At 35.1% G+C, this 26,531-nt stretch overlaps 1 protein-coding gene across 8 annotated transcripts in view; it reads left to right on the forward strand.

Moving 5' to 3' along the window:
* The window catches only part of LOC123543115 (kinesin light chain-like), an 81,743-nt gene that overhangs the window by 38,952 nt on the left and 16,260 nt on the right, over window positions 1–26,531 (forward strand). For all 8 annotated transcript variants that reach the window (XM_053542837.1, XM_053542866.1, XM_053542842.1 and 5 more), the window contains 14 exons: window positions 2,973–3,074; window positions 5,039–5,122; window positions 7,980–8,069; window positions 10,740–10,839; window positions 11,364–11,413; window positions 12,383–12,412; window positions 13,793–13,860; window positions 15,538–15,561; window positions 17,097–17,205; window positions 18,921–18,950; window positions 19,908–20,111; window positions 22,977–23,089; window positions 23,483–23,533; window positions 24,326–24,403. In XM_053542837.1, coding sequence (XP_053398812.1) covers window positions 2,973–3,074; window positions 5,039–5,122; window positions 7,980–8,069; window positions 10,740–10,839; window positions 11,364–11,413; window positions 12,383–12,412; window positions 13,793–13,860; window positions 15,538–15,561; window positions 17,097–17,205; window positions 18,921–18,950; window positions 19,908–20,111; window positions 22,977–23,089; window positions 23,483–23,533; window positions 24,326–24,403 — 1,133 coding nt within the window. The remainder of the gene's footprint in view (window positions 1–2,972; window positions 3,075–5,038; window positions 5,123–7,979; window positions 8,070–10,739; window positions 10,840–11,363; window positions 11,414–12,382; window positions 12,413–13,792; window positions 13,861–15,537; window positions 15,562–17,096; window positions 17,206–18,920; window positions 18,951–19,907; window positions 20,112–22,976; window positions 23,090–23,482; window positions 23,534–24,325; window positions 24,404–26,531) is intronic.

Below are 26,531 nucleotides of genomic sequence, written 5' to 3' on the forward strand. Positions count from 1 at the left end.
GTGTAAGAAGTCAGTTTTTTATATCTTTATTTTTAAATATCTGGATAAGTACAGTTTTGTTGGTGATAGCCTATGATAGGATACATTTTTGTTCCCTTTTCATGCTAGAAATAGATTTTCAGATTGGCAGGCTTTTACTTTAAGATTTATTAGCTTTCACTGCTTGATAACATAATAAAATGTCTGGGGACTTTTAACAGACTTTTCTAATCTAGTGGAGACTTGTTAAAGCCAAAAGGACCAAGTATGAAGGTGGAATTATGCCTTTTGTCTGTTTTGATAAAGCTATGGAAGGATTTGGCATGTCATTCACTGACTTTGAGATGACAGCAGAACATAACCTGAGGCATTTTGTGTTAAAAGCAAACTGAAAATGTTGTGGGTTAAGTAAGCCAGCTGTCTGCTTGCTTGCTAATGCCTTCACTCCTTACAAATAGATCTTATTTTACAGATATGTTCCTAGACTAATTTTGAACAAAACCTCCACACATCTCGTTTTTGATCTATAACCTAACATAAAAAGTAAAATGATTTAATATTTTTGAGACAAATTGTTTTCGTGTCCGGTCCATATCTTTGACATCGATGGATGGATTTTCAAATAACTTGGCATGAATGTGTACCACAGTAAGACGACGTGTCGCGCGCAAGACCCAGGTCCGTAGCTCAAAGGACAAGGTCACACTTAGACATTAAAGGATAGTGCATTGATGGGCGTGTCCGGTCCATATCTTTGTCATCGATGGATGGATTTTCAAATAACTACGCATGAATGTGTACCACAGTAAGACGACGTGTCGTGCGCAAGACCCAGGTCCGTAGCTCAAAGGTCAAGGTCACACTTAGACATTAAAGGATAGTGCATTGATGGGCGTGTCCAGTCCATATCTTTGTCATCGATGGATGGATTTTCAAATAACTTGGCATGAATGTGTACCACCGTAAGATGACGTGTCGTGCGCAAGACCCAGGTCCGTAGCTCAAAGGTCAAGGTCACACTTAGACATTAAAGGTCATTTTTCATGATAGTGCATTGATGGGCGTGTCCGGTCCATATCTTTGTCATTCATGCATGGATTTTAAAATAACTACGCATGAATGTGTGACACAGTAAGTTGACGTGTCGCGCGCAAGACCCAGCTCTTTAGGTCAAAGGTCCTAAACTCTAACATCGGCCATAACTATTCATTCAAAGTGCCATCAGGGGCATGTGTCATCCTATGGAGACAGCTCTTGTTAAGCATATAAAATATTTGGGCAGTGAATGAGATTAGAACATTCTGTAAGCTAACCTATCAAGGTTACCTATGACTACACTAATCTTACATTGTTGAATACATCTGTCTACAGACTCTTGAGAGCTGGTACAGTTACTAGTAAATTTTGAGAGCTGGCACTGTTACTAGTAAATTATTCAGATTTTCTGTGTATTTTCAATTCTTTGAAAGTATTCAGTTTTCTCAAAAAGGTTACATACAGAGTACACTATAAAATACAAAGTGAATGTGATTTTATATGATATGGCTTGTTCTATTTTTAAAAAAGAATGCTGAATGAAAAATTGCATGTTTTCTGTAATGACCGTGTGAGAAAGTCTATTTCATGTGATGTGAATGAACATATTTTGCCACACTGATGTGTAATGTAATTTTGGAATGATGCTACACTGCCTGGCATTGACCTTGTATATATTGTACTGTAACAGTTGTAATATCTGTCCCTTGCATGACTCCTGTATAAACACAGTAAACCCATTGTCAGATTGTATCAGTAAAGTTTAATACCGACAGACAAATAAGTTAAAGAAGGTTGCATGCGTGAACAATGCAGATATATTTCTGTAGATTTCCACTGATTGATACCTTTTTGGCATTGCCTCGTTTTTCAGCCAGGTTCATGATGCCCCCCTCAAATAAGAGAGAATATAATGTTTTGCTCATATCTGTTGGTTAATCAATAGAGACTTTGGATTCCGATCAGCTAGAGATTGATTACTTCATCACATGATTACCTGTGGTCAGTAGATGGCTCCTTCTTTGTTAGGGTTAAAGTCAGAATGAGCTGTAATGAGCTTCTGTGATCAGTAGCTGGATAATGCCAGAGCCTGCTGCCATCAAACTTCTATCTTTTTTTCGGTAGAGCAGGGCACTCATTTGGCCGTTTTTGGGGCCGAATATGGGCCCCATTCCCCTCATAAGATAGTATATTTTTTTCCCCTTTCTCAGAAGAAAATTCCCCTGATAATAGGTTTTTTGACACAACTAGATATGAAATTTCTTTCAAGTTAAATTATTGTTCCTCTGTTGAAGGTTACTGCTGCAATATAGTTACATTTGTTAGAAATGACTGAAAACAGTATTAATAAGTGCGAAAAGTAGCAACATATATATAGCTAAAAACTTCCCCTTTTTGTTTTAAAGCGACGAAAAATTCCCCTTCCTGAGGGTATTGGTACCTGTCCCTAAAAGTTGTCTAGTGCCCTGTAGAGGTATGCGTTGTGGGGTGGGGTTCACAAGTTAGATACCTAGAGACAAAAGAATAGTTTAGCATCTCTATCAGGAGAATGCTTGGGCCTATGACAATCAAACTTCTTAGCATGATTGTCTTCACCTGTAATTTTTTTTGGGGTCATAAGGTCAAGGTCATAACATACCTAAGACTGAATATTACATTTCACATTATTTTCAACAGGCCAACATTAGGGCACATGTGTTTACAAGCAGCACTTAGTAAGTTCCATTTGGGAAAATTATGTATTTGCCACTATTGTAACAGCAAAAAGAAATTACATCCATCAACAATGTACTGGTACCCATGTTTGTACTTTGAATATGCAGATTGTAAGTCTGATGTTTTCCTATGTGTGTTAGGTAGAAGCAGCATTGGAATTGTATGTGTGTATAGATAATTGGATCAGTAATTTGCTGTAGTTACATCCCTTTGCTAATAATATACTATTTGATCAATTTCAGGTAGCTGCCACATTAAATAATTTAGCTGTGTTATATGGTAAACGTGGAAAATACAAGGAGGCTGAACCACTTTGTAAACGTGCATTAGAAATTAGAGAAAAGGTATGTTGTTAGCATTTTTAAGTGATTTCTGTATAAAGTTCTCAGTTGTAGAAACATGTAAATAAGAGGTTACTAAATGTTATTATGTCTCCCCCAGGAGACATATTGTTTTTGCCCTGTCCGTCCTTCCATCCGTCCGTCCATCCGTACGTCACACTTCATTTCCGAGCAATAACTGGAGAACCATTTGACCTAGAACCTTCAAACTTCATAGGGTTGTAGGGCTGCTGGAGTAGACGACCCCTATTGTTTTTGGGGTCACTCCGTCAAAGGTCAAGGTCACAGGGGCCTGAACATTGAAAACCATTTCCGATCAATAACTAGAGAACCACTTGACCCAGAAAGTTGAAACTTCGTAGGATGATTGGTCATGAAGAGTAGATGACCCCTATTGATTTTGGGGTCACTCCGTCAAAGGTCAAGGTCACAGGGTCCTAAACATTGAAAACCATTTCCGATCAATAACTAGAGAATCACTTGACCCAGAATGTTGAAACTTCATAGGATGATTGGTCATGAAGAGTAGATGACCCCTATTGATTTTGGGGTCACTCCGTCAAAGGTAAAGGTCACAGGAGCCTGAACATTGAAAACCATTTCCGATCAATAACTAGAGAACCACTTGACCCAGAATGTTGAAACTTCATAGGATGATTGTTCATGCAGAGTAAATGACCCCTAGTGTTTTTGGGGTCACTCCGTTAAAGGTCAAGGTCACAGGGACCTGAACATGGAAAACCATTTCCGATCAATAACTAGAGAACCACTTGACCCAGAATGTTGAAACTTCATAGGATGATTGTACATGCAAAGTAGATGACCCCTATCGATTTTGGGGTCACTCCATTAAAGGTCAAGGTCACAGGGGCCTGAACATGGAAAACCATTTCCGGTCAGTAACTTGAGAACCACTAGACCCAGAATGTTGAAACTTAATAGGATGATTGGTCATGCAGAGTAGATGACCCCTCAACGATTTTGGGGTCACTCTATGAAAGGTCAAGGTCACAGGGCCTGAACATTGAAAACCATTTCCGATCAATAACTAGAGAATCACTTGACCCAGAATGTTGAAACTTCATAGGATGATTGGTCATGCAGGGTAGATGACCCCTAACAGTTTTAGGGTTACTCTGTTAAAGGTGAAGGCCACAGGGGCCTGAACATGGAAAACCATTTCCAATCAATAACTTGAGAAGCTCTCGACCCAGAATGTTGAAACTTCATAGGATGATTGTTCATGCAGAGTAAATGACCCCTATTGTTTTTGGGGTCACTCTGTTAAAGGTCAAGGTCACAGGGGCCTGAACATTGATAACCAGTTCCGATCAATAACTTGGGAACCACTTGACCCAGAATGTTGAAACTTCATAGGATGATTGAACATGCAGAGTAGATGACCTCTATTGATTTTGGGGTCATTCTATTAAAAGTCAAGGTCACAGTGCCTATTCATGTAAAATCATTTTTTGGAAATAACTTGAGAACCACTTGACCTACAATGTTGAAACTTAATAGGATGATTGGACATGCAGAGTAGATGACCCCTATTTATTTTGAGGTCACTTGATCAAAGGTCAAGGTCACAGGAGCCTGAACAGTGACTTGAGAACCACTAGGCCAAGAGTGTCGAAATTTAGCGGGATGACTGGACATGCCAAGTAGATGATCCCTATTGCAGCCAACCATCAGTGTCTCTTTGACTTTCGCTCCTGACCCCTATTGACTTCTTGCCTATAGGACTTTGCATTGGGGGAGACATGCGCTTTTTTACAAAAGCATTTTCTAGTTTTACTTTTGTCATAGTAAAGGTTTGATAATGGGAAATTCAAGAATGCCTCATTGTAAAACCATTCTTTTTTGTACAATTTTGAGAGTAAGTAGTTTTATACTTGAAAAGATAAGCATCAGAAAAAATATACTTGTTGTCATGGTAACTAAAGTATGTGTCCTTGACCTTTCAGGTGTTAGGGGAGGATCATCCAGATGTTGCTAAGCAACTAAATAATTTAGCTCTTCTTTGTCAAAATCAAGGCAAATATGAGGAGGTAAGTGCAGTTGTACACTAAGAAAAAAGGTGAACATTTTGTCCAAAATTGCCTAATAATTCTTTGAAACATTTAATATATATAGGCCTACTTCAAAATTGTTAACATTTTCATAAACATTGTAAGTGCATTACATTGTCTGATTTTACTTTGGATCCTGTGTATAATATTTTATTGAAACACAGTTACAAAGCCATAATTATTCTTATAAGGCTAACTTTAATTGATTACAAGTACTGTCTGGCTAGCTGAATATAGATTTGGATCATCAATCAGTGGATCACATGTTTTGATTGCTGAGCTCAGGAGATATTCTCTGTGACAATTTGACTGGATACATAAGTAAACAAGTTACTTGATTTTTACCTCTTTTGCATGTGGATGAGATGTTACTCTCAAAGAAAAGAAAATAGTGTTTTTCTCAAATATAAAAAGGACCACGTTAATATTACTTGAAAAGTTTTGAGAACACTTACAAACCTGATACATTCAATTGTCTGTATACTGTTAGATGTATTATATGTTTGAATGAAAGCTGGTGTCTCTGAAAATCTGTTGATAGTTGTAATGTTGTTTAATGTTTCGCTGTTGATTGATAATTTCATTGATTTTAATGCCGACATACAGGTTGAGCAGTACTACCAAAGGGCTTTAGAGATTTATGAATCTAAACTAGGGCCCGATGACCCTAATGTAGCTAAAACTAAAAACAACTTGGTAAGAAACAGCTATTGTATGATGTATGTATTGCTTTAAAACCACATATATTTACACTTGTATTTACACATATTTTTACTCTCAAAAGATTTGAAAAAAGGACCTAACTGATTACACAGAATTTGGCTTGAAGCTGTGGTATAATAAGGTTAGTGTACAAAATTAAAATTTGAGCCGCGCCATGAGAAAACCAACATAGTGGGTTTGCGACCAGCATGGATCCAGACCAGCCTGCGCATCCGCGCAGTCTGGTCAGGATCCATGCTGTTTGCTAACAGTTTCTCTAATTGCAATAGGCTTCGAAAGCGAACAGCATGAATCCTGACCAGACTGCGCGGATGCGCAGGCTGGTCTGGATCCATGCTGGTCGCAAAGCCACTATGTTGGTTTTCTCATGGCGCGGCTCATTTAAACAATTTAAATAAAGACATCAGTAGTGATAACTACAGCTATAATTTTAGAAGGTTAAAACTAAAGAAAAAAGACGATATTTGAAAATGTGTAATTCCAAGAACTTCAATTTCCTGTAGTTGACAAAGTGGTGAATATATGTGGTTTTAAAGTGTTAAGTTGTGGTGTGACCTGGCTCAAATACCTCTGTTAGCAGTCTTCTATTGCCAGACATTTAGGTTTATTTTTTTTGTGTTTCCCTTTTGCAGTCACAGTTTATGCTAATATGTTGTTTGTTTGTACAGAATGTGATCGGAAGGCTTCTTGCTAATTATCGGTAGCAAAGAAAAAGAGAGGCAAACTGCTTTGTGTCATTTTTATTAGCTCATCTGATTTTTTGAGAAAAAAATGATGAGTTATTGTCATCACTTGATCGGTGTCGGCGTCGGCATTGGCGTTGGCATTGCCTGGTGAAGTTTTATGTTTGTCAGCTTTTCTTCTAAACTATCAAAGCTATTGCTTTAAAACTTACAACTCTTGTTCACCATCAAAAGCTGACTCTGCACAGCAAGAAACATAACTCCATCCTGCTTTTTGCAAGAATTATGGCCCCTTTTGGACTTAGAAAATATCAGATTTCTTGGTTAAGTTTTGTTTAGGTCAACTTTTTTCCTTAACTACCAAAGATGTTGCTTTGAAACTTGCAACACTTGTTCACCATCAGAAGCTGACCCTGTACAACAAGAAACATAACTCCATTCTGCTTTTGCAAGAATTATAGCCCCTTTTGGACTTAGAAAATCAGATTTCTTGGTTAAGTTTTGTGTTTAGGTCAATTTTTTCTCCTGAAGTGTCAAAGCTATTGCTTTAAAACTTGCAACACTTTTCACCATCAAAAACTGACTCTGAACAGCAAGAAATATAACTCCATCCTGCTTTTTGCAAGAATTATGGCCCCTTTTGGACTTAGAAAATATCAGATTTCTTGGTTAAGTTTTATGTTTAAGTCAACTTTTCTCCTTAACGATCAAAGCTATTGCTTTAAAACTTGGAGCAGTTATTTGCCATTAAGAGCTGACTCTGCACAGCAAGTACTGTAACTCTGCATTGCTTTTTGCAAGAATTATGGCCCCTTTTGGAAAATCTTAGAAAATCATGGGTAGGACAATATTTCTATTATACAGAGACAAAAAAATCAGATGAGCGTCTGCACCCGCAAGGCGGGGCGGTGCTGTTGTTTTTTCATTGTTTTTAGCCACAATTTCTTTATTTGTAAAGGTCACTCTGTTTTCTTTCGTTTCTGTTTTGTTTTATAGGAAATCAGGTTGCTTGAGATAATTTACTAGGAAGGAATTTGGAAGAAGTTTTGTTATGCTGTTAGCTTTATATGAATTCTGCTAATGTTATGCTAATTAGTTGTTTTATTTTGCTAGAAAAAAATGGAGTTAACTGTGAAAGAAACCCTAGAAATAGTTGCCTTTTATTTCAGTAGATTTTGCTTACCTCGACCCAGCTGAAATATAATGTGAGGTATTTTGTAATTTCTTTTTCATTTTCTCCAATTATATATGCAGGAAGAGATGTAATCCTTTGCATTTCTAGAGAATTACGAAATCACAGTTAGCTCCCTTTGCAGGAAAAAAAGATGAGCCAGGCTTCACTGCACATTTTCATGTATATTATGTACATACATATATTTATTTCTATAGATGTTGTGTAGCTTGCATGCCCTCTGATTTATTAATTGCAGGTTGAACATTATTATACACGAGCATTAAAAATTTACCTGAAACAATTAGGGCCAGATGATGCAAATGTTGCAAAAACTAAAAATAATTTGGTAAGGTGCATCTTTGTTTTGCTTTTTCACTTTGAACTGTTAGGAATGAATTGCTAAATTCACATTTGTTGCATGTCACTTGCTTTTGTGGGATTCTCAAACAGATCACAGGTTTATTACGGTTTTGCAGATGGTTAGAATTTAGCAATTTGTTTTTAATAGTGGCCGCGCCATGAGAAAACCATCATAGTGGGTTTGCGACCAGCATGGATCCAGACCAACCTGCGCATCCACGCAGTCTGGTCAGGATCCATGCTGTTCGCTTTTAAAGCCTACTGCAATAAGAGAAACTGTTAGCGAACAGCATGGATCCTGACCAGACTGCGCGGATGAGCAGGCTGGTCTGGATCCATGCTGGTCTCAAAGCCACTATGTTGGTTTTCCCATGGCATGGCTCATTGTTTTCAGCATTTGAAAAGTAAGAATTTGTGCTTGTTTAAGCTTGAGTTGATTTAGATTGATTGGCTAATATATTGCTAAATTTATGATATAGTTACATAAAGTTTTGTAAAAATATAAGAGCTAATGTTTGCCTTGACTATTTGAAGAATAAGGAGAGCTTCTGTACTTGCCTGGCATTGGTGTCACCATCACAGTTACATTCAGGTTAAAGCTTTATGGCAAGCTTTTCAATGTCACACTTCAGAAAAGGATTGATATTAGTAAGGGGCAGACATGTTTTGGTTTAGGGCCAGGTATCATAGGTCAAGGTGCCAGGGATCAGATTAATGGTGTTAGTTAAAATTATATGGCAAGCTTCTCAATTTCACTTATATCTAATAATAAATTGAGCCGTGCCATGGGAAAACCAACATAGTGGCTTTGCGACCAGCATGGATCCAGACCAGCCTGCGCATCCGCACAGTCTGGTCAGGATCCATGCTGTTCGCTTTTAAAGCCTACTGCAATTAGAGAAACTGTTAGCGAACAGCATGGATCCTGACCAGACTGCGCGGATGCGCAGGCTGGTCTGGATCCATGCTGGTCGCAAAGCCACTATGTTGGTTTTCCCACGGCACGGCTCATTTCTTTATATGGGTATCTCTCTTTTAACCCTTACCCATATTTCTTCTGCCTCACCACCTTCCCTTCCACCACCCCCGTACTCTCAAAAGAAAATAATGCATTCCTCACACTTATGTATATCTCATAATGTTCCTTAGAGATCCGCATACACCTGCTACTTCAACCCCCATACACAGTCCACCAGCAATCCCCCATACAGCCCCCATTTTTTTTTTCATTCCTTGCACTGCTACACTTACTTTTATCATGTATCCTTATATCTGTCATGTATCCCCAACCTATTTCCAACCTTCCAAAATATTTTATTTAACATTTCTCACAACCACTTACATTTTCTTTGCCTTCTTAGTATCCCCTCCCCTCACCCACATACTTCTACATTCCCATCTCCTAAAAATATTTTTTTTACATTTCTCACACACTAAGTTTTAAAGTGTCCATTGATTCTCCTAGGCACCTACCCCTCCCATTACTATTACTATTCCCTCTACTCCCATCTTCCCCCTCAAAAAAAAAATTAATTAAATGATGTCTGACTTTTACACTCCGCACTCATACTTACTTGTAAGATATAATTATATCATACGATGAATTATTATATCTAGGTAAACACTTTCAAATAGTTGAGTATACTGTCCTTCTGACTGCTCTGGTTTAGCATGCATTGTGTGTTACCAGCGTTAAGGTATATTATTTTATCAACATTTTATCATTATGTTACCAGCATAGTGCATGGAACAGGTACAAAATGTATGAAAGTTCATTGAATGGTTAGCTAAATTTTGACTGTTATCCATCATTTTGTCTGACATCTGTATTGACCTTGTAGACATACATCATCATTTTAAACCCTTTCGTTTCATACATTATATGGTCAGGTTAGTAGGGAAGCAATTACTATTTCATTCTACAAAAGCCTATGGTTATATTTTTAGGTAGTACCTTTCTTAGTTCTTGTCACTTGACACTAACTGTCAAAACAATCAGTGAATTTCATCACCTGTATTTCCCATTTTGTTATAGTCAGGTGAAAAAGAGGCGTAAATGACCTTTATACAACTTTTCATCAAAATGAGTTGGCAGTTTTGTTCTTGGCAGTTAGAAATATCTTTCTTCATTTTCTTTTTAAAGCTCTGTAATGAATAGGTGATTTAAAAAACATAGGTTCAGGTAAATGTGGATGTCAGTCACAAAGCAGTGGTCAAAGTTGACCTTCAGTAAAGCAATTTAAGAAACCTAAATAGAAGATCATCTGCAATTGTATTGAAAATAAAGTAACAGTCAGTTGAAACAGTCATACAGTTGATAATTTTAACATACCATTCATTTTTATTTCCCATTGCTTATAATTCTAAGGTCTGAAAGAAATCAGTAATATTCATGAGAAACTAATTTGCATGGACTTCAAGGTTATGTCAGTCAACGGAGTCAATATCCAGTAAACAGAAAAAGTTCTATTCATTTTATATTTGAAAGTTGAAATCTATGAATTAATATACCCACAAAATAGTCGTGTAAGCAAAAACAAGGAATTTTTTTTGGCCCATGAAATTAAATGATTTTATAGTATTTCATGAATTCTTTTAAGTGATAACATAAAAAAGTTATGATTATAGATAGTGTCATTTTCTAAATCTTTTGTAGGCTTCAGCGTTTTTAAAACAAGGAAAGTACAAGCAAGCAGAAGTTTTATATAAAGAAATTTTAACCCGTGCACATGAAAAAGAATTTGGAAAAGTTGGAGGTAAGAATCAATAGAAATGTATGATTGTAACATACAGTTGTAATTTCAAATTCTGTAATTTTATTAATCTTAATTTTTTTAAAAATCTTGTCTAAATTCCTTTTAAATGTTTGTATTTTGACTCTGTTTAGGATAAGTTCATCATATTGTGAGGGAACTTGAAGTCCCGCAACTCACTGTATTTTATATAGGGCGCAAAACAGGTAAAATGCCACGTGGCAACACAAACTCAAAATAGATGAACACTAAAAAACTATAAAAAATGACACAATATATAACAGCATCAAATATGATTTAAATTTCTTTTGTTTTATGTTACTTCCTCCAGTGGGCCATAAAAATCATATTTCAATGCTCTTAATTTTGTTTTCTTCTTGAAGTGGCCCCAATTTATTGTTGATAACAGGAATACAGTAACTTTTGAAAACTCTATGCTGCGCTTTTTTTTATAATAAGAACTTTAAAAACTCCATATTGTTTATTATAAGTAATACATTGAAAGATTTATACTCCTGTTTTTCTAGGTGACAACAAGCCAATATGGATGCAAGCTGAGGAGAGAGAAGAGAACAAGGTATTTAAATCTCCAATATTTCCTGTCTGGCTTCAGTGTGGTTTGCTTTATTCTTGCATTTTTCATTAGTTCAATAAGAAATTCGTCCCAGTTACATTTTATTTTCATAACCTGTTTCTTTCTTTGGTTTTTAAAAGAGCTGTTTTTAAGTTGTAGCTTTAGAACAGTAGATGACATGTCAATAATCTGTATGTATAATTAACATAACTTAACACGAGTCAGATTCATTTATTAAAATATATGGAACCACTGTCAGATAATGTGGTGTAAAACCGTTAAAAAATTTCCAGACTGTCAGGGCTATAAAACTTTAGTTTTGGAGACCAGTCTAAAAAATCAAGCATTTTATTGGCAGCTTTTGAGTGCAATCTTGAAATTGACCAACAGCAAAGTAGCACTATGAGAGTGGACCCCAAACTGTGTTACAAATTGAAGCAAGAAGTGGTGATTTTGTGGTTGAGTGGTTAATGTAGCTAGCTTCAAATGGCTGTTTGGTTTGAAACATCACTTGGGTTGTAGAATTCTTTCATGTGAGGACACCATACAGCTGACTTACAGGCCATTGGTTCTGCTTTTGCCTTAATTAATACCAGAAGGGCATCTGTGGTCTTCCTCTAATAGCAAAAGGTGGTAAATTGCCTGACCTGATATTGTGTCGGTGTTACCTTAAACCCAGCGAAAAGGACAAAAAGATGAAGCTATGAATGTTGAAAACTGATGGGTGATATACCAGTGATCCCTGGTTTGTACTGCTGACATGGTATTTACTGTGCTATGACTGCTCGCTTGAGCATATTAAAAAAAAAATTCATGTAAAATAAATCTGGTATGATCATACTGTATTTGAAAGTTCAATTTCAGATTTCCTTTTCTGATTTAGAATTTTATATCATGTTTGATCATTTAGTTTTTGTATCATAGTCCATTTTATTTTACATTGTCATGTTCATTTAATAAAACCCATTTCAGCGGTCATCAAGTTTAGCCCAGAAACTTCTGGTATGTTTTTGAGTGATGCTTTTGGCTTTGCAGTGATTTTTTTCCTATTTGTTTTGTTTATATCTTGTAGATATGATTAGCTCACCTGAGCTAAATGTTTCATGTATGCTATTGGGACTGAGTTTGTCTGTCATCCACTTACCTCTCGGTCTTTTTATATTCTGACCTAGTTTTACGTAATCTTAAAAGACAGAAATGTTATTTTTGATTTTTGATATTTTCTGATATCTGTTTAAATTTTAATTGCATACTGAATACATAAAACCCACATTTAATTTGGGGAATATTCAATATGTTATGTGGCTTATTTGGCCTGAATTCCTATGAAATAACATTATGGACAATATTGAGTAATTGGCGATGTCTTTAATGCTGAAAACTGAGAAGACGATGCAGCAATGCCAGTGCTTTTAATAATCAGATTTTCAGTTTGCAAATTGACATGTTAACTGATAAGGCAGTAATTAATGCTTATCAGCTACTCCGTGTGGCCACTGTAGCCAGAGGAGAGTAAAACATTTGTTAATGCTTGTTCCTTTGTTTGTAAAATCATATGTAATCAGACTTTCTCATGACATATTTGTGCATTTTTGATCTGCATTATACTATATGCAAATACAGACAATGTGTATTCTCAGTGCAATTTCATACACTTTAAGAGTACATTTTATTTACTGTATATGGCTTTACTTACAATTTCATTGAAATAGCACAGAGAATTGGTGATCTGCTGATCTTCTTGTCAAAGATAATTTAATTTTTAATTTTGGCTGAGCTCTTTCATTAAATTCTTTCAATAAATTCAAGTTCATTTATGTCATCAATGTCAAAGACACAGGAGTCATATAGTGTTTGAACTGTCTGGTAGTCTGTCAGTCCATCACACTTTCTTGTTTCAACAAGAAGTGGACTTGCTCATATATTTTGGACTTTCATGCCCAATTCTTTTTTTTCTGAATTTATAGCCTTGTCATAGACTTCATTTGTTATTCTGTTGATTATTTTTAGGGGGCTTTGACATGCAGCGTTGACATCATTCTTTGTTTTAATAACAAATAATGACAATTCAAGCAGATGAACAGACACATGTCTGCTGACACTTCCTAGATAATAAAAACATTGATATATTACCTGCACTTTCTCCTTTACACTGTTCATTCATATATTGATAATAGCATACTGGGAAATCTTGGGACATACTTGTTGAAGGGGTGGAGGGGTAGACTAAGTTTCTTTGATTTTCAAGTTGTTCAGAGGAATTTTTTTCAAAGTGTAAAATTTACAGTGATTCCTAAGAAGTAGCCATTGCTTGCAAAAACACAGTATTTGTAGTATTTAAGTGAAGGATTGCTTATGATACATTCCTGTATATAATTTCAGGGAAAATACAAGGAAGGTCAGAGTCCACCAGAATATGGAGCTTGGCATAAAGCAACTAAAGTAGATAGGTATGTATTGAAGTATGTATGAGATGTTTATATACCCCAATCCCAGATTTAAAATTGAGTTACTGAAACAAACTTTACAATGTCAAATAACTGGAACAAGCGTTACAATGTCAAGTTAGTGGAACACGATTTACAGTGTCTAGTTACTGGAGCAAGCTTTGAAATGTCAGGTTCCTGGAGCACGCCTTACAATGTCAAGTTACTTGAGCAAGCCTTACAGTGTTAAGTTACAGGAACACGCTTTACATTGAGCAAGTCTTACAGTGTTAAGTTATTGAAGCAAGCTTTACAATGTTGTGTTACTGGAACATGTTAAGTTTCTGGAACAAGCTTTACAATGTCCAGTTAATGGAGCAAGCTTTACAATGTCAAATTATTTGAACAAGCTACAGGCTTTACTGTGGTGAGTTACTGAAACATGTCAAGTTACTGGAACAAGCTCTACAATGTTGAGTTACTGGAACAAACTTTACATTGTTGAGTTACTGGAACAAGCTTTACAATGTCAAGTTACTGGAGCAAACTTTACCTTGTCAAGAGTAACTGGAACAAGCTTTACAATGTCAAGTTACTGGAGGAAACTTTACCATGTCAAGAGTAACTGGAGCAAGTTTTACAGTGTAAAGAGTTACTGGAGCAAGTTTTACAATATCAAGAGTTACTGGAGCAAGTTTTACAATGTCCAGAGTTACTGGAGCAAGTTTTACAATGTCAAGAGTTACTGGAGCAAGTTTTACAATGTCAAGAGTTACTGGAGCAAGTTTTACAATGTCAAGAATTACTGGAGCAAGTTTTACAGTGTCAGGAATAACTGGAACAAGCTTTACAGTGCCAAGACTTACTGGAGCAAGCTTTACAATGTCAAAAGTAACTCGAACAAACTTTACCATGTCAAGAGTTACTTGTGCAAGCTTTACAATGTCAAAAGTAACTGGAGCAAGTTTTACTATGTCAAGTTTTCAGAGTGAATCTTACAATGTAAATTTATTTGAACATGCCTTGCAATTTCAAGTTACTTGAGTAAACTTTACAATGTAGAGGTACTTGAACAAGCTTTACTTTGTCGAATTACTGGAGCAAGCCATACAATGTCAAGTTACACCAGCAAGCTTAACAGTGTTGAGTTACTGGGACAAGCTATACCGTGTTGAGTTACTCAAACAAGCTTTACACTGTTGAATTACTAGAACAATCTTGTTAGGTTATTGGAATATGCTTCTTGATTTAAGGTTTCTAGAGCAAGCTTTACAAAGTCAAGTTATTGGAGCATGCTTTACATATGGAGTTACTGGAGATAGTTTTACAATGTCAGGTTACTGGAACAAGTTCTACTGCATCCAGTGTTTTTTTCCTGTTTATAAAATCCAATTTCATTCAAAGAAGAAAATATATACAGGACCAGTTTGATCTGTGTTCTTCATCATTTAACAGTTTCCACTTTCTTGTATGATATTTTCTACACATCATAGATTTATACATCCCGATGGATGTGTTTTAGAATGTTGTATAACTACTAACATTTAGCAGTTTAAGGACTTTTGCAGACCTTCATGTTGAAATTTAATACATTGTTACGGATACGAATTAATCGTGAGTGTTTTGCAAACACAGCAGTTGATAAACCTAAATGTGTAGTAAGTTGTAACAAATATATATGCTTGAACCTTTGTTCCACAGACCCAGCTCTGGTAGCAATTCAGCGTAAGATATATATATATATATTATGTATCCAGATATATAGCCGGGGGAAAATGGTTCCGTTACGTTGCTGTGCTTTTAGTTACTTCATATTTTCTACTTCATTTACATTTTGTCCAAAAATATTAATAAGAATATTTTCTTTCTTTTCTTCATAAAAAATATTGCAGTCTAACATCTTGCATGGATGCAGTAAAATGAGAGACATTTTTTCTCAAAGTGCCGTTTCCTGAAAATAGCAATGAAATAACATTTGTGTTAAAACAGTATGTAATAATTAATCCTGTTTTTTCTCAGACTCTGTGGCCTAGTTGTGTGTTACATATATCAGTTGTAATTGCTAACTTAACAAGTGTCTGTCAATTTAAACTAAATGCTTTTGAATAAAGAGAGTTTGATAGATATATGAAATATATTTACAGTATAATGAATATCTTCCAATGGTTCTTAGTGATGGTTGGAATACTTGACTTGTTTGTAACTGTTTAAATGGTAACAAGGCTCTGCAGAGTTACTGCAAAAACAGTTACATGAAACCTAGATTTTCCCACCTGCACCTACTTCCAGTGATAGATTCTTGTTCTTGCATACCATATCCTGAAATAGTAGGAATGAAATAAAACAAATAAATTCCTTTACAGCTCTATTTTCTCATAGGTGTATATAAAAACAAATGCGGGAAATGTGCATACATGTGTAAATAAAAGGATGTCATGTTTCAAATGTAAACAGCAACTTAAGATTTCCAGTTTAGTTTTATTACTGTAGTTCTTGTGGATAATAACCATTTTTAATCATTCGCTTTACTTAAAGGAACAAAGCACACCAATGGTCAAATTGTTGATTTTTTTTCTGTAAAGAAAGTAAAAATGAGTATGAAAATCTGCTTTATAAATATATTAAGTTATGATTTCATTTACAACATGAGAGTCATCTTACACACCGGGTTGTAGCATGAGTTTTCCAGTACTGGTGAAATCACCATTAATGCTGGTATGCAAGAAACTGTTGTATTCTTTTACTAAAGTATTATATCATAAATTTTCAGGGATAAAAATAAGATGCAGAGAAAAGAAAGTGGCTTTTATACCCTTTTATTTTGACTTATAGTAACCTTTATCATTTTGCTGGCTTGAATTATTTTCACGATGCAGTTTCTACTCCTAGCAGAAGAAATGGTTAAATATATTCTGTATGAAGGGTTTACCATGGTGTCTCATGTTGAGAAGGGGTATTACATGTTCCATGCATATGGAAAGTTTCTGTCATGATTTACTGTGGGATCTTACAATTGTTCTTCCATAGTTACTTGGACTTTAATAGTGTACCTTTGAGAAATTATTTTGACTTTGTATCATGTTACTATATATTTTAACATAAAATATTTTGAAAATTTTCTTTATCAAGAGCTGTACGATACCATAATGATTTTCTGTTTTGTGAAGTAAAAAAATTATTCATCCCAGAAATATTAATTATCAGTTCTACATAAAACCTGTGTACACATATTGTATTGCTTTTATTTGGTGATATTTCAGTCCCACAGTAACCACAACTCTAAAGAATCTTGGTGCATTGTATCGTCGTCAAGGGAAATGTGCCGCTGCAGATATGCTAGAAGAATGGGCCATTAGGTCAAAGAAAAATGTAAGTAGTTGTTTGAAACATGGTTTTTACTGAGTCCTACAATCTGTGAATGCATAGGGGACAGGGAAGTTTGATATTTTTTCAGTTTTAGGAAAAGTTGTTTTTTTTTTTTAGAAAAAGATGTTTGAAGTTATGTTCTTGGGCATATATGAAATACATGGATTTACATGTATGACTTAGTTGTATGTTTGGTGTGTTTCACAGATTGGAGGATAGTGCCAGACAGTTTGGCTTTACCATAATTGTGTAGTTGAAGTTGAGGTTATGGGAGCTCTGAGTTGCTTTGTAGTGTCTGCCAGGCATTAAAAATTTATGATCATAGGGAAACATAGGGGTCTCTGTGGCTGAGAAGTTAAGGTCACTGACTTCAAATCACTTGCCATCACCGATGTGGGTTTGAACCTTACTTGGGGTGTTGAATTCTTATGTGTGGAAGCCATCCAGCTGGCTAACGGAAGGTCGGTGGTTCTACCCATGTGCCCGCCCGTGATGAAATAATGCATGGAGGGGCACCTGGGGTCTTCCTCCACCATCAAAGTTTGAAAGTCACCATATGGCGTATAATTGTGTTGGTGAGACGTTAAACCCAACAAAAACAAAACAAACATAGGGAAACCAATTAGTGATGTAAGACCTAAGCCATCTACTGATTTCTGATATCTGGAGAACTATTTAGTGGTGCTAGATTGTCTGCTCTAACAGAAATAACAGTTACATCTGTGTTCTGAAATATTTCAGTGCAAGAACAAAGATAAATTGTTGATAATGAAAAATGTTGATTTTATAGAAACACATTTTATAGAAATATTTTTGGAAAGATTCCATCTTTATCATTTGCAAGAGGTGGCTTCCTTTGATAAATTTTTAATCTAAAACATCTTCAGGGTAAGGTTAGACCTTAAGAAAAATTATTGCTATTTGAGGTGCAATTTATGGTGGAGCCATTGATTTTCCATTTTCTGCAGAGAATCGTGGTAAAAAAGGTGGCCGCGTAAGGGTTGATGGTTGTTCTATTGATACAAAAGTATGAAATGTAAGATAAGAAGATTTACCCCAGTCATAATGAGGCAGCAATTAGTTGTGTCCTAAACTGCATCTCCAAAATTCTGGTGACAAGTGATTCTGTCTAAGCAAACAGTTCCGACCAAGATCAGCCTGCAGTCAGTAAATTTTCAGTGAATACCCCTTTAAATAATAAATGGTACTGCCCAAACTGAATCATAGACCTGTCCATTTTAGAAATTTAGCAGGGTAATGGTGAAAGGTTTTAAGTTTTCAACCAGCTTAGGAGAAACTGTTTGGTAGTATATTAGGTGGGAGTTAATGATGACATGGAGTTAGAATTTTTTTATGAAACAGTTATAAGTGAAATTAATCTTGCTGTTTTCCAAGTTGAGTAGCAGACCTGTAGTTAGACACCCGTCATTATTGCATGAAATATATGTTTTCATTTACCATAGTTATTATTTATTATAATACAATATGCGGCTTTTAAAACCAGCATAAAGGGATATAGGTATTACTTTTTATCTGTAGATCACTGTACCAAATTTCATTACAGTCAATCTGTTCAGAAACAGTTGATACAGTCCATACTTGATTTATATTTTCAAGTTTTAGATACAAATAGTAAAGTTGGAGTTAAGTTATAGGTACAAACCAGAATTATATATCTATTGTCTGTATTAAATAGCATGATGTACTTTATTTATAAGACCAGGGAAGTATATGTGAAAGATGGCATGGTAAGTAGACTATTCCGTACAAGATTCTGGGCCAGCTGTTACCTACATGACTTTCATTTCAGTCCTAGATTGTTACACATATTTTTGACAGTTTAGAAATATTTGGTGAAGTAGATTTATGGTGATGGCCAAAACTGATTCATTTCTATAATATTGATTTGTTAAGTCGGTAATCTTTTAAAAATCGATTACGAGAACCAGTTACATTGAGGTCTTGTTATATTAGATTGAAAATTGCTTCCTATCTGAGTAAACAAGAACAAATTTTGTGTCTATAATTCCTTAAGCCTTCCCTTGCACTAAATGAGACCAAAACTAACACATGCTCAAAGACATGTAGAGAGAAAACCCTGATATATAGAAACATTGGCTCTCAGATTCAAGAAACCTTTCATATAATAGAAAAAGAATCGCATTCAGTCTTTCAGAACTTTGTTGGAATATGTAAAGTTGGATTTATATAAAACTGTAAACTCTTAAATTTGGGGCCATTTTTCTATTGAATTGCACAAAACCTGTTCAATAAAATTCAATTTAATCACATCTGAAATTAATTCAAGTGCATTTTTCCTTATCCCATGAATAATGCCATTCAGTTATAACCTCTATCACAAACTAACCAATGAGCCACTTCATTTTCCAGAATTACACAAAGCTAAAAATCACTGTTGTGTTTTTTTAAATGCAAAAAAGCAGATTTTTGTGTTTTTATCTGTAATATCAGTGCAATATATGATTTCTGTTTTTAAAAACATGTCAATCTATATTCAGATATGTTTAGTGAATGTAAATTATGTTTTTATAAGCTCGATGTTACATATTAATTGCTTGCATGCTAGCAGCAGCCCATCGCTCTTCTCCAGAGAGGTGCACAGCAGTTACCATGGAAATATATCTTTCTTGATTTTGATATTTATGTTAGCTGGCTTTTTATGCCAAGTTTTGGTTTATCATCAGGCCCTTGATGTGGTCAGGCAGGCCAAAGTTGCTGAAGTACTAGGAAGCGAGTATGCTAACCAAAACAATAAAGATTTCCGCCGACGATCAAACAGTCGTGAGCGAGTCCGTCGTGACTCGTCCGACATAGCATATGATCGAGGGTATGGGGAGGGAGACGAAGTGAGTATAGATAAATCCTGGTCGGGGTTATCTGCCTTTTTGGTGAGTATAAGTGGAGCACAACTGATGTGGAACCATTCCAACATGACGCAGGCCAATCAAATTTTAGCGGGCTCAACCAGGAAAATTTCTGTAAATGGAGTTAAGGGCGATGGGCGGGTTCTAGATGCAAAATTTCACTATTTTTTCAGTTTTGTCAATTTTGATGTATGCATAATGTATGTATATTTATTATATATTTTAGTGGTTGCATCTTGAACATTTTATTTTTATTATGTTACTTTTTTCAGAAAACTGTGTTTTCCATTCTCATAAGATTACTAGAATGTGTAATCAGACATAATCATACATAATCATGTGGGACATCAATTTTATTATCTAACATTAAAACTGAACATAAAGAAATTTCATAAGGTAACAATATGCCTATAGATGGCACTAAGGGATTATAATTACTTGACCATTGTGGTTATTTCATATTAAAGGACTTCATTTAAACATCGAGTTGTTGGAATGATTCCAAAGGCTGTGCATCATTTCTCTTTTTCACGTGCATTGCTGGCAGGGTTTTATTGTATCGTGCATTTTGTCACAAAAATGTGGGTATTTTTTTTATTTCATATTTCCAATCCTTTAACCTACCTATATATCAATACCAATTTTCTCTGAAATATTATTTTTTGCTTCAAGTGTTTTGTTGTTATGCATTATTATTATCATTTCCTTACAATATAATCGGTACTAAATTTTTTTTTTTTTCACTATGGTTCTGTGATAAGGCAATCTATTTATAGTATGGGTTGAGGAAGTCTAATCTTACAGAACTGGGACCGAGGGTATAAAACTTGGTTTTGGAGAGTAGTTTCAAAACTCTGGCTTCTGATTGGCTGTTTCTAAGCTCAGTTTTGAAATCAACCAATGGCAGGACTGCATCCTCAGACTGGTCTCCAAACTCAAATTTTATAACCTTGGAACGTGTTGTATTGCCCCATTTACCTTCATTTATAACATATCCCTTGCATGATAAAGTTCTAAATCAAGAGAAGTAACTAATACTGCAGAAAGCTGTTACCTCACCGAAAACGAAAATGACATAATTAATAAGAAACAATGAGTAATAACAATTTTGTTGACATCCAAAAAATCATAATTATTTCAAAATTCATTTGATTTGGTTGGAAGAAAACTATTGTTTGTTCAAGCAAGGCATAGTTAGGAAACATTATAATTATACACAGTAGATTAGAAATTATCATTATGTTTAAATAGTTTATATTTTTTTACATAAAATTGGCAAAATTTTGCTTTGGTGAGAAGCTTGCTTGCACTTAGTAGATAGAAAAGATTGCTTATATCAGAGATCAATTTACATGTCAGAAATATTTGTATGCATACACTGTCTAACAAAGAAATTAACATAAAATATGCATGTAATATACTAGAATTGAATTACATGTAACTTGTTTTGTAGAATATAATACCATGTTTATAATAAAAACCACTGTCTGTGGAAAATTTTAAAAGTAAAACAGTGTCTGTACAGTTCATAAGTAAAATATAAGTTACATTTTATTCTTGCATTTGATCTACTTGAGCAGCGCCATGAGAAAACCAACATAGTGGCTTTGCGACCAGCATGGATCCAGACCAGCCTGCGCATCTGCGCAGTCTGGTCAGGATCCATGCTGTTCGCTAACGGTTTCTCTAATTGCTATAGGCATTGAAAGCGAACAGCATGGATCCTGACCAGACTGCGTGGATGCGCAGGCTGGTCTGAATCCATGCTGGTCGCAAAGCCACTATGTTGGTTTTCTCATGGCGCAGCTCACTTGTTTGTTGGGTTGCCAGAAGCCATGCATTTATGATCAAGTTTTAGTACAAATAGTGCTCATTGAAACTGGTTTTTCCTGACTCTTCTTCTCATTTTAGTTTGGGAATCAATAAAGTATTCTTTGTTAGGTCAGTTGAAACAAGATCAGTTAATATTTTATTGGTTGAAGTATATAGATTTTCAGAGAAATTATTGGCATATCTCTATGATCAAATTATATAATTCTACATTTTCTTTTAAAACTGATGTTTTTTTTGAAATAGCAGAACATATTTATTTTAATGAATTGATAATTGTATTCCAGTTACTAGAACAGTTCCAAAGATACCTATTTTGACCATCCCAAGCAATTAACATCTCCAGTGATTATTTTCCTAACCAAAATCCCTTCCCTTGCTAAATAATTTTCATGGACACCATTCAAATGGTTGTAACAAAGATATAAAAAGAGATCACAGTTACTACCATTTTGTGAAAAGTCCTTCGAAGTAATTCTCTTCGTAGCGAGTGTTTTGTTCTGTGTGTTAGCTTATGTACATTAAGACCTGCCTTACAACGGCTTGCAAGAAAAAGAGAAATGGTTGCAATTTGCCTGTATATTGTACACTGTCTATGTTGTGCTTTACATATACTTTGGTTCCAGACATTCTGCTCTTTGCATGGTGGGTCAGAAATGTGGGGTTTTACTGTCTAGCAAGATTTGTGGACGTTTTTTGTGAATATACCTTTACTTTATATAATTTACTGAGTTTCTTTGTAATTACGCACAGTTTTAAGTTTACTAATTGATCTAGCAAGTGGTTTTTATTTAATTTCAAAATAGGCACATAAATTATGTTAGATTTTAGTATTCATTATTAATACAAATTATTAAATGTTCAAAAAAAAATATAATTCTCAATTTCACTCATCTAAAATTTTAGTGGTATGTAGTAAATCAGTTAATTAAAACAGTTGAGATTAACTGTAAATAAAACATAAATGAAATTAATTTCATTTTCAACTAAAAGATTGACTTCATAAGAAAAAGAGGTCAGAATACAAAATAAAAACATTTGTTAAAATTCACTATTTAGCCTGGAAAACTTAAAAGAAGTGGCTCATTGTCCAAATTACGAGCTTCTATAAGGCGGAGTAGCGCAAAACTGGTCCAGAAACTAAAAGGAAAGGCTGATCCAGAAAATGGAAGGTAAGGGAGATAATAAACTTTTCCTCTTGTAGAACAAGGGAAATAACTCTTTTGATTACTTTTAGGCAAGGGAGATTAGTGTCTTTTTCCTCCTGAAGAACCTGGGAGGTAATTAACTGTCCCTTATTCTCATGTAGTACATTTGAGATTAGTAAATTAATCATTTCCTCTTGTAGAATATAGAAGATAATTGAAAATAAATAATTGGTGAATAATTCATTTTGCTTAGAGACTTAATTGTTATAGATTATCAATAGATTTCAGCTTATTGTCAATTAAACAGACTTTGCTGAATTTGGAAGGCGAATAGAGTGGTTCTCAGTAGTGTTCAGTATGTAGCACTGAACATATTTCTATCTATTAGAATGACTTAATGCAAAGTAGTGTTAACAGTTTCAGTGCTCCTGAAGTTGAGATGGAATCTATGGCCATACACCAGTCAGGGTACATTGCAATTACTATGCAACATTTACCTTTTATACCAGTCTTGATTTCCCAGTACACATTAAAGACATCCTAAACTATATCTACACTTAAATCTTGTTGTGTTGCAAAAAGTTAATGAACATTTTAAGCTTGCGCTCTTAAAAAATTTTTTGAATCATGGCTTCCTTGCTCATTTTGAAGTAACTTGCAAACGTATGTATGCAAGGTTAATAAAGGCAAGGCAGAGGTATGTGATATTTTCAAGAGTTTCATAGGTTCAGACTTTTGATGGGAGTTTAGGAGTGGGGTCAGAGAAAGGGGAGAAAGGAAACAAATTAAGGATATTGAGGATGTCTTTAAGACCTACCTGGCTTGTGCCTTGTAATATGCAATTTAATTGAATTATTAAAAAAAAGATACAATAATCAAAATGGTTTAAATATGTATGATATGAAAACCTGTTATAGAGTACTAGATTGTAATAGTAAAATGGTAGAATAGTTGATTGTGTGCTCTGTTGAGAGTGGCATTTGCTGTCACATTTGTTAGACTGACAGCTGAAAATACTTAAATCATAAGAAAATGGTTGTTTCCCTTCTGTCTTGGAAAATTCTTATCAAAATTTGCAGAAACTATTTATATACCAAGTAATGTAGAGTCAATCTTGAAAAATATATGAAGAAATTTTCACAATTCAAAATATGTAGTGATTCACTGCAGTCGTAAGAAACCTTTAACAAACAAGTTTGAATATATTTGTTCACTTTTTTGCAAAGTATTTAAATTAAGAAAGTTACCTATTTATTTTAGCTGGGAGTCAAACTTTTATAGCAGAGGCCCTGAGCCTAGTTACATGTCAGGTCTAGGCTTTGGGGGACCACCAAGCAGGTCTGAGTTGGAATTTATTCCCCCTTTTCTAGCTAAAGCCTATCTCACTATAATATAATATTTATACCTAGATAAAACCATCACATATATTATGGTACTTGTATTCTTACATGCCAAAATTTACCCCAAAAGCTGCACCAGTTCCCTGTTCCTTTATATGAAACTGTAATACAGTATATACATGGAATACTGAACTCCTTTTGCATTGGATATTTTGTGTTTAAAGTTAAAACAGAGAAATATAAAGACTTGTACCATTGTTCCGTCACTATTTCAAATGTAGTCAAGATAAATATATAAGACTATTGTTCTATGATGTACCTTTATAAATTCTGTGAGTGAAACTAAGGCTTGTGTATCACAAGTTAATACAAACAGGCAGAAAACAAATTCTGTATTGTACTATATTGAAATCCAGTCATGAATTTTGCATCTGCACTTTTCATTTATATTAATGGTTTGGTTGTATGTGGTTCAAACAGAAACATTTAAAAAATGAAAAGCAAGCCATATACATGTCACAACCAATCTCAACATAAAATTGCAAGCTTCTGAGAGACATTATTCTCTGATTTGCATCTTGTTAGGCTTTTTGTGCCCCCCCCGAGTGGTGGGGGCATATAGATTTGGTCTTGTCCCAAGTGTGCGTGCCTCCGAAGTTTGTGACGCGCCTAGCTCAAAAACTATTTGATATAAATTGATGAAACTTTGCGTGAGTCTTTATCATGATATGAACTTGCGCACCATCTATTTTTCGTCTGGCTCCGCCCCCTATTTTTAGAGTTACGGCCCCTGAAATAGTCAAAAATGCACATTTTCACCTTGTGATGTGCCTAGCTTTAAAAGTATTTGATATAAATTGATGAAACCTTGCCTGAGTCTTTACCATGATATGAACTTGCGCACCTCCAATTTTTCGTCTGGCTCCGCCCCCTATTTTCTGAGTTATGGCCCCTGAAATAGTCAAAAATGCACATTTTCACCTTGTGACGCGCCTAGCTCAAAAACTATTTGATATAAATTGATGAAACCTTGCATGAGTCTTTATCATGATATGAACTTGCACACCTCTTTTTTTTTTCTGGCTTCGCTCCCATTTTCAGAGTTATGGCCCCTGAAATAGTCAAAAATGCTAATTTCTCTTTGTGACACGCCTAGCTCAAAAAGTATTTGATATAGATTCATGAAACCTTGCATGAGTCTTAATCATGATATGAACTTGGGCAGCTCCTATTTTTTATTTTGGTCCGCCCCCCTATTTTCAGAGTTATGGCCCCTGAAATAGTCAAAAATGCACATTTTCACCTTGTGATGCACCTAGCTCAAAAATTGTTTAATATAAATGGTTGAAAACTTGCATAAGTCTTTATCATGATATAAACTTGCACACCTCTTATTTTTTGGCTGGCTCCACCCCCCATTTTTAGCTCACATGTCACAAAGTGACAGTGTGAGCTTTTGTGATCCCGCAGCGTCCGTGCGTAAACTTTTGCTTGTGACCTCTCTAGAGGTCACATTTTTCATGGGATCTTTATGAAAGTTGGTCAGAATGTTCATCTTGATGATATCTAGGTCAAGTTTGAAACTGGGTCACGTGCGGTCAAAAACTAGGTCAGTAGGTCTAAAAATAGAAAAACCTTGTGACCTCTCTAGAGGCCATATTTTTCAAAAGATCTTCATGAAAATTGGTCAGAATGTTCACCTTGATGATATCTAGGTCAAGTTCGAAACTGGGTCACGTGCCATCAAAAACTAGGTCGGTAGGTCAAATAATAGAAAAACCTTGTGACCTCTCTAGAGGCCATATTTTTCATGGGATCTGTATGAAAGTTGGTCTGAATGTTCATCTTGATGATATCTAGGTCAAGTTTGAAACTGGGTCAGCTGCGGTCAAAAACTAGGTCATTAGATCTAAAAATAGAAAAACCTTGTGACCTCTCTAGAGGTCATACTTTGGAATGGATCTTCATGAAAATTGGTCAGAATGTTCACCTTGATGACATCTAGGTCAAATTTGAAACTGGGTCACGTGCCTTCAATAACTAGGTCAGTAGGTCAAATAATAAAAAAACGTTGTGACCTCTCTAGAGGCCATATTTTTCATGGGATCTGTATGAAGGTTGGTCTG

Source organism: Mercenaria mercenaria, chromosome 1 (genome assembly GCF_021730395.1).
Source record: "Mercenaria mercenaria strain notata chromosome 1, MADL_Memer_1, whole genome shotgun sequence".
Taxonomy (NCBI): domain Eukaryota; kingdom Metazoa; phylum Mollusca; class Bivalvia; order Venerida; family Veneridae; genus Mercenaria; species Mercenaria mercenaria.